The sequence below is a fragment of the Apium graveolens genome, chromosome 9, assembly GCF_009905375.1.
Source record: "Apium graveolens cultivar Ventura chromosome 9, ASM990537v1, whole genome shotgun sequence".
NCBI classification, from domain to species: domain Eukaryota; kingdom Viridiplantae; phylum Streptophyta; class Magnoliopsida; order Apiales; family Apiaceae; genus Apium; species Apium graveolens.
This window is the reverse complement of record NC_133655.1, coordinates 231,546,297-231,555,830: the sequence shown is the minus strand read 5'-3', so window position 1 is coordinate 231,555,830 and position 9,534 is coordinate 231,546,297. Positions and strand designations below refer to the sequence as shown.

General features: G+C 37.8%; 1 protein-coding gene across 1 annotated transcript; it reads right to left on the bottom strand.

Annotated features, from left to right (window-relative positions):
- Positions 1–7,411: 7,411 nt before the first annotated feature.
- LOC141686029 (protein FAR1-RELATED SEQUENCE 5-like) lies at positions 7,412–9,301 on the bottom strand. Its single transcript, XM_074491095.1, has one exon. The coding sequence runs from the start codon at positions 9,299–9,301 to the stop codon at positions 7,412–7,414; it is 1,890 nt and encodes a 629-aa protein (XP_074347196.1).
- Between the last annotated feature and the right edge of the window lie 233 nt (positions 9,302–9,534).

The window sequence follows — 9,534 nt, the reverse complement described above, 5'->3', positions numbered from 1 at the left end:
ACATAGTTACATATTACCGCAATGACCCATTGCTGCCTCCTATGGTGACGAAGATGATGATTCCTTGCCCTTTGCTTGTTTTATATGTCGCCAGCCATTCGTTGATCCTGTAGTAACCAAGTGCAAGCACTACTTCTGCGAGCATTGTGCATTAAAGGTTAACCAGTTTTACACTTTATGTACTCAAATATGTATAATCAGCTTCATCTTCATTAATTTTAGTGTATGGTTAGCATAATTGACATGCTTTTCTTATTCTGATGAAAAATTTAAAAAAAAATTATCTTCTACTTTTAAATGACGTGCTTCAAATGATCAGGAAGTTATGGTAGTAAAGATTACAAGTGTTTCTTTTGTACCCCAAGTGATCCTCGTTGCAGTGTCATTTTCTCAAATGGTAACTTTGGAGAAATATAATGTACTTTGTTTATCAGTTGCAAAAATTTCAGCTCAAAAGACATACAATATTTTATAAAATCTGTCAGCATAAATTTTTACAAATTACAATACTTATTCTTATCCTTGAAATAAAGTTAGAAGTGCAAGAAAAAGAAAAACTTATCTTGCTTTTACCGAGCAGATGCTGATTGTAGTGCGTATTGTAGTGCAAGTTGGAGATGGAACCAGTTGCACTGCCTGATGTCTTGTTCAAGCGTTCTGCTACTTTTATTTTACTCTGGGCTGATTTTGTTCATCTATTCTTTTTGTACTACACTCCTGCAGCTTCTTATATTTTCTAGGAGCCACTGCGACAGATATTTTTGGCTCCGTGAGTATTTATTTGGATTGCGTTGTTGTGAATTTGGTTGCTAAAATATGATACGAGCAGAAAAAACCTTGTATAGATTAATCTCATACCTTGTATATTCTTTATTTTGGTTTTTAAAAGTTTTAATATATAGTAGTAATTTGACTCGTTTGTGCTAATTAATGGTTCGAAATGTACTAGTAATTGTTTGGCATAGTAAGTTGAGATATGTTATTGTGATTAGACAGTGGATGGAATGCTTGTTGATTGATTGATTGGTTGTGGCTAGCTTATAAACGAATGAGTCATGCCGATTTTTCGGTAGGACTTAAAATAGAAAATAACGGTTCTATAAATTTTTCGTGTTTAAGTTGGGATTATATAGTATTTTTTATTGTGCACTTTGCAGATACTATGGAGAATGAGTGCGGGCCAATTGTTAGATCATTCCCGACGATGCAGGATGATCATATTAGTACTTCCATATGGGCGGGAGGTGTGCGGGATAAGCTGGATGACGGCAGTACACAGCTAATCATCAGCAGTGGATACTTTCGGATCCCCAGCGTGAGTTGCTGAGCCAATGGGGTTTCTCGACTTTCACGAACAATCGTTCAGTTCCTCAAAACGATATTCGTTTGATAACGGCCTTAGTGGAAAGGTACTAATTTGTAATCAATTTTCTCATTTATTTGAATCGTCATTGGCAATGTTTGTAATGTTTGTGTATGAATGCAATTGCAGGTGGAGGCCAGAGACTAACACCTTTCACTTTCCATTTGGTGAGTTGACCATCACCCTCGAGGATGTATACATGATTATGGGCCTCCCTGTTAAGGGTCGTCCAGTTACTCATAGGGAGCTTGACGCTCTGAAGGCGTATTGGATGAGGGAATGGCAGGATGCAAGATTGGATGAGATGGGGCGTAAAGATATGTATAGGGACGGGGTCAAGCTTTACAAATTAAGGGAACGATATGCGGAGCTACCAGAGGGGGGCTAAAACAGGATCTTGTGGTTTACACACGAGCTTATCTTTTATACATCATTGGGGGAATATTGTTTCTTTCATCGAGTCGATATACCGTGCATCCGAGGTATTTACTTGTATTTGTTGCATTTCAGTTTTTAAATTTTAGTTTATAGCATCTTAGTCCTTCACTTGTCCTTTTTTGTTGATTTTGCATATGAAGCCCTGTATTCTCATTTATTTTCAATTTGACACTATAATTCTTGTATTCTCATTTATTATCATGCCCTTATTTTGCCCTGTATTCTTACTTACTCTGTATTTCCTTTGTCGCAGGTACTTACAGCTCATCCAGGATTCACCTCGGATTAAATCGTATGCATGGGGAGCTGTTGTATTGAGCTATTTATTTAGAGGTTTGACCAAGGCTGCTTATAAGAGTGCAACAACACTTAATGGATGCACGATGCTACTGATGTTGTGGGCACACGAGAGGTTGTTACCTGGTGCTCCTAAGATTGCACCTGGGGTGGAGCTTGTTTGGCCGAGGGCTTTGGCATGGGCTGAGCCGAACCCTGATCGAAGGGAGAACCCTCACCACCATACATGTACTGTTCTTTTTTGCATATTTACTATTTGAACTCTCCTTCGAATAAACATGTGCATGCTTTTGAACTACCCAATTTCATATGTTCCCTTATTGTTTTGCTTATAGGTCAGTACCGAGGGGATTTTACCGATTTGAGATGAGTTGGCTGACATGAGAGCCTTGTCGGTTATTCTTTGATGCGGTGGACTATTCTGAGGAGCAGTATGATGTCAAGCTGATGGATGCTTCGTATATGAGTCTCGGCCGTATTCCACTTATTTGCTTCGAGATTGTCGAGTATGTCATGCCGGACAGAGTCTTGAGACAGTTCGGTTTGCTGCAGCATATTCTAGATGATCTATTGATATGTCTGCTCTGCGGAGGGATAGGTTATCTCGTTGGCAGAGGGACCAGCATATGACTACTCTGAGACAATATCGGGATGAGTGGTATGCTTATCTTGATGGCCAGATAGAGCCCGTTGGAGAGGGGCAGTACGTGAGCATTGACCAGTATATGTACTGGTATAGGATCCATAGTAAGCTGAGGATTGCTCGTTTTGTGGGTGTTGATCCACGCAAGATAGTGCCGCGTGACTGGTACTCTCAGCAGGACATGGTTGATGCGGTATGTTTTAGAGTTTAGTTTAATATTTGAATCCTGTATTCATTTATTTCATTTTTGCATTTTTATAGGGTGTTTAGGTAGATAATTAATAGTTAATTATTTGTGTAGCTTGACTGTGGGATGAGGACATTGCATGATATTCACAGCCATGATCCCCCAGACTGGTTCTATGAGTGCATTCCTGAGTTTCTGATTCGTTATGATCGAGTCAACACTGAGTGGAGGGGTCCTGCATTCAGTAGACCCAGTTTTGATAGACCCTCATGTGCACAGGATATGTATATTGATCCAAGTGCTCCTCCTGCACCGCATAAACGTACACGTGAGGTGCGTTTCATTTATGTCATTCCAAAATCCAGTCTACTATATTGAATGTGAATGTGTGTATGATCGTTATCTTATCGTGTTATTGCAGGAGTTTGCTTCTGATTCTCATGATTCACCTACACAGGCAGCCAGTAAACGTCCTCGTCAGGTACTTACTCGAGTAAGTTATTTGAGTAGTCTACTACACCGAATTAAATGTAGTTTGATCGAGTTATTGACATCTAATGTAGGATGAGACTGTAGTCCCTAACGCTGCGGCTATCCCTGTACATGTCTCTCATCCTGTTCAGTTTGAGGTACTTATTCATATTCGAGCATATTATTCGCGTAGTCTAACTCTTTAGTTTTAAGATGTATATAACGTTTGATACTCAATGCATTTGTAGGTTGCTGCTACTATTCCCCCTGCTTCATAGTCGACCCCCCTATCCGCCCCCCCCTGTTGTTCAGTCTGATGTTGTTCAGTCTGAGGTACTACTCTTTAGTTTTAGAACTTTACTTTTTTTTACTATTGTGTGTCTTATACATATTCGAGCATGTTATTCACGTAGTCTAACTCTTTAGTTTTAGAGGTGTATATAATGTTTGATACTCAATGCATTTGTAGGTTGCTGCTACTGCTCCCCCTGCTTCACAGTCGACCCCCCTATCCGCCCCCCCTGTTGTTCAGTCTGATGTTGTTCAGTCTGAGGTACTACTCTTTAGTTTTAGAACTTTACTTTTTTTTACTATTGTGTGTCTTATACATATTCGAGCATGTTATTCGCGTAGTCTAACTCTTTAGTTTTAGAGGTGTATATAATGTTTGATACTCAATGCATTTGTAGGTTGATGCTACTACTCCCCATGTTCCACAGTCGACCCCCCTATCCGCCCCCCCTGCTGTTCAGTCTGATGTTGTTCAGTCTGAGGTACTACTCTTTAGTTTTAGAACTTTACTTTTTTTTACTATTGTGTGTCTTATACATATTCGAGTATGTTATTCGAGTAGTCTAACTCTTTAGTTTTAGAGGTGTATATAATGTTTGATACTCAATGCATTTGTAGGTTGATGCTACTACTCCCCCTGTTCCACAGTCGACCCCCATATCCGCCCCCCTGTTGTTCAGTCTGATGTTGTTCAGTCTGAGGTACTACTCTTTAGTTTTAGAACTTTACTTTTTTTAACTATTGTGTGTCTTATACATATTCAAGTATGTTATTCGAGTAGTCTAACTCTTTAGTTTTAGAGGTGTATATAATGTTTGATACTCAATGCATTTGTAGGTTGATGCTACTGCTACCCCTGTTACTCCTACTATCGAGCGCACTTTTGGGAGTTCTGAGTTGACTCCTGCTACTGAGTTGACTCCACTTGCAGGTGGCATGGTGAAATTCGGTAGTCGTAGTGGTGTTATTCCTGATAGTTTGAGGATGGTTCTTGATGTACGTATGTTGAATCATTCCATTTTCTATGTTTGATTCTTGCAGTACGTATTTTGATGCATTTCTATATGCTTAATTTTTTTTTCATGAATATGTGTTTGATTTGATGCTCTTGAAATGTATTTGCAGATGGACACTGATGAAGACAATTTGAAGGATAAACTGAGGCGGGGTGGTCCTGGGCGGCGTGCTGATATGACGAGGCCATTGAAAAACAGGAAGATTTTTTGGCTATACAAGCACTGGTGGGGTAATAAGAATGATTTTATTTGGAGAGATCATAGAGGCACTACTGAACTTACTTGGGATTATGTCCAGACCTTAAAGCCAGAATGTGATTTAGACATCAATGTCGTGGATGCCTACATAGAGTTGTTGAAGGTTAGGGAGTCCATCTCGGGTTTGGAGCCCACGGCTAAGAAGTTCTTCTTTAACTTCAGCTTTTTTGTGCAACTGTTGTTAAAAGATTATTGCAAGAACTTGAAGGTAAAACAAAAAGTACTTTTTAGTTCATGTGTTACTAAGTTAATGATAATTGATAACTCTTTGATTTTGTAGTTCATTTGATCTTTTATAGTTGTTTCAATGTTGCAGGCCCATCCCGAAGCTGAACTTTCAGATGTGCAGTTGGCCGGTCTGCATAGTTTATATAATTCATATGCAGTCCAGCGGATTGGGCCATCATTATTGGATTGTGACTTTGCTTTCTACCCTTGCTACAACGATGCTCACTGGTTTTTGTTCATTCTGGACATTAAACAACAGAAGCTCCTTTTAATTGATCCTCTAGCTGAATGGGGGGATAGTCTTAAGAGTATTTACTCTCGATATATATATATGCCATAGTATTTTATGTTCTTCGTAATTACTTTACTAGTCAATTTACATACACTTGTCATTGTTGGTTACTAATTATATGAAACCAAACCTTTCTAGGAGTGCATAGTTCCAGTTATGTTGCATTACTTGGATCCTTCCAGATTTGATAGACATAAGTTGAAGGTTCATTTCGTACGGGAATGACTGATGCAGTCCAATACCCATGATTGTGGCGTGTACGTGTGCAAGTACATGGATGTTATACTTAATGGCATATCGTTGAGAGATGCTGTTTGGGAGCCTGTATTAGGTATTTGGACATTCCGATATCGCATAGCTTGGGAGCTTTCAAAAGGGCTCGCTAGACGGATAAGTGAATAGGGGATCCAGCAGAGGAACAGGGGACTATAGTTTATATTTTGGCTTTGTTTCGGTGTTTTCTTTGTTATTGATTATGATTGTTTTTATTGGATTGATGTTGCGTTTAGATTTGATGTTGATTGGTTGAGTTTAATTTAGATCATGATTGTGGTTGCTTTGATTGGTTGTTGGTTGGTTGATTTAGATTTAGTTGAAACAGGTTGGTAAGTTATAAAAATAAACGGAACCATGCCATTTTTTTTCTTAAACTATGTAAATCACCCGCAATGTTGATTGGTTGTTGGTTGGTTGATTTAGATTTAGTTAAAACAGGTTGGTAAGTTATAAAAATAAATGGAACCATGCCATTTTTTTCTTAAACTATGTAAATCACCCGTAATGTTGATGTTAGCACTTGCCAGAAAACTGGTCACAGACTTCAGCATTGAATCATTGTAGGAGAAATCATATTTTACACATTTTACAGTTTAGTCACCCCGCAATGAATCATTGCTCAGTGATCATACCCCGCAATGAGGCATTGTACTAGGTCCTTTTGACTATTTTAATGTCTATTTGACTTTGTTTATTAAATCAATTTTTTCAAATTTTACCGCTAATACTGCATTTTGTAGTTATTTTAAGAGTTTTGGTGTTGAAAAATATTTAAAAAATATTAATATTACTAAAAACCCAGTTTTGTTAATAAAAAGGGACAGTGAGTTTTGGGTGAAACAGAGATTCCAGCAATGAGTCATTGCTGCAGTAAGTACCTCTAGCAATGTCTCATTGCTGGGTACTCTGTCACTAGTTCGCATTGACTATTTTAATGTCTAGTTGACTTTGTTGATTAAATCACTTTTTTCAAATTTTTACATTAATACTGCATATTTTAAATATTTTAAGAGTTTTGGTGTTGAAAAATATTTTTAAAATATTAATATTATTAAACTCACTTTTATTAACAAAAAGAGGCAGTGAGTTTTGGGTGAAACAGAGATTCCAGCAATGAGTCATTGCTGTAGTGTGACCTCCAGCAATGTCTCATTGCTGGGTGCTCTGTCACTAGTTCGCATTGACTATTTTAATGTCTAGTTGACTTTGTTGATTAAATCACTTTTTTCAAATTTTTACATTAATACTGCATATTTTAAATATTTTAAGAGTTTTGGTGTTGGAAAATATTTTAAAAATATTAATATTACTAAACTCACTTTTGTTAACAAAAAGAGGTAGTGAGTTTTGGGTGGAGCAGAGTACCCAGCAATAAGTCATTGTTGCAGTGTGACCTCTAGCAATGTCTCATTGCTGGGTGCTCTGTCACTATTCTCTTACAATATTTTAAGTTGGATAATAAGAGTTTTGGTGTTGAAAATATTTTAAACAATATTAATATTAATAATAAGAGTTGGATAATATTTTTGTTAAAAAATAACATTAATATGCAACATTATGTGTAAATTTAAATAATGTTAATATTATGTAACTTAAATAGAAAAGTTAAAAGAACTAATGTACTACTTGTCAACAATTGTTAGGTTAAAACCTAAAAATTTCTTCGATCATGCTCCTCCCTTAGGGGACAGTTTCTTGCATCATGTTCTCCTCCGATCGCCCCACAATAATTGCACTTGCGAGGCTTGATCTTGATCTTTGAAGTTGCCATCTCAATTCCACTTTTATATCTTTTTATTTTCTTCCTTCGTTTAGTTTTCGACGTTGGAGGATCGAATATTGGATCATGTTGGTAGTCCTCTTGAGTTTTCGCCTCATGGGTTCTTTCTCTACGCTCTTCATCCGCAAAAGCATCTTTCAAGTATCTCTTCTCTCTATCAATCACACCCATTAAGTATTTATACCGTGAAACAGAACAACTACCGGAAGCAGCTAAATCTTGAAAAGATTTGCACAATGCACCATACCTTAATGGTTGTGACGCACCATCATTACCAATACCGGGGGGAGCATATGGAAGAGGCCCCGCAATTTTGTTGCCGTTCATTGTCCACCTACCCATGATGAGACTTTCCGGTATCTTGATTTTTTGTTTTTTGTCAAGATAATGGATTATGTGTTTGCAAATCATCCCGGAATGTTCAAACTTCTTACACGAGCATTCAATTTTTTCGTACATGAAAACCGTCACTCGATATTTTCTTCTGCAATTCTCCGGTAGGGTAGCCTTCTCAACCAAATACAGTTTCGACATATAAGTTCCATTGTTTTTGACACTGTTCACGATGTAACATGTACTTTTCATAAGCTCCTTTTGAAACCGTTTGAACATTTCTTTCGGGTAGATTTTGGATGCATGCATTTCCAAGGATGAGTGCAAAATTAATCTCCTTTCCAATTGTTCGCTGTCATAATCGGCTTTAACCTCCTTCAGATATTGTGTCTCCAAAGTCTTTTGGGAGTTCTCAATGAATTCCTTCAAACCGGTAGATGATTGCACATATTCATCAAAGAAAGAATTTGTAGACTCGCTTCTTGAAGTTGTAGTCATGCCGGCGGAAAAATATTGCTTCGTGTAAGCACCAATCCATTGAGTTCTAATAGCATACATGTCATTTAACCAAGCATGATCCTCAAGATCGTACTTCTTGACTAATTGCTCCCATTTACCTTCAAATTCTGTAGGTGTCAACGACTTGTACACACATGCATTAAACTCTGTCTTGAACTCCGGATAATTTGTGTACAAATAAGACAACTTCTCGGGAAACTTACTACTTATATGCCATGTACAATATGTATGCTTTGTTTGTGGCATAGGCATGACCTCGGCAATGGAATTTCCCAATGCAATGTCTTGATCAGTAATAATTGTTCGAGGCGGTTTATTGTCGACGGCTTCCAACCATGTCCTCAAAACCCACTTATACGATGCCTCAGTCTCATCCCTTACAAGTGCAAATCCAAATAGTATATTTTGATAATAGTGGTTTACGCCCGTATTAGGTATGAAAGGCATACAATACCTATTCATCCGGTAAGTTGAATCAAACGTAACCACATCACCAAAATTCTTGTACGCGTTCATGGACTGAGGATCAACCCACACCAAACCTCGTACATGATTCTCAACATCTACATCCACCCGATAAAAGAAATTACCAAAACTATTTTCTTGTAGTTCTCGTAGCAAAAGTAATCCACACCCCGCATCACCCGAATTAAACACTCGGCGCCGAATATCACGTATGACATTACGTACGTCTTGATTAGAAAAACCAAGATTTTCAACACCCCCATTTGTCTCGCTAAGAAACTTCATTACTTTGCTCATCTCAATTCCCAATTTGTTAAACAACTCAATCAATGATCGCGTCATAGGATCTATGTTGAGTGATCTTTGAAAAAATTGAACTTTTTCCGGCGACACCAATTTATGATTGTGTTCTAAATCCACCGAACTAATTTTCCATTTGTCCATCTTCACTTTGTGAACGACACACATTCGAGCACCACAATTCGTTCGTGGAATTACCTCTCTAACTCGTTTTCCTTTACCAAAATCCAACGGCGTCGCTCCTACCCTTCCACCTTTTCGACAAATAAACAAACGGTATGATGGTTCATTTGTGTTTGTTCACTTATGAGTATTCCTAATTATTATCTCGAATCCCTCTTTTCGACCATAATTCCTGTAAAATGCTTCTGCATCAT

Coding starts and splice junctions, on each gene's coding strand:
- LOC141686029 (XM_074491095.1), bottom strand. CDS start 9,301: ATGGACAAATGGAAAATTAGTTCGGTGGATTTAGAACACAATCATAAA.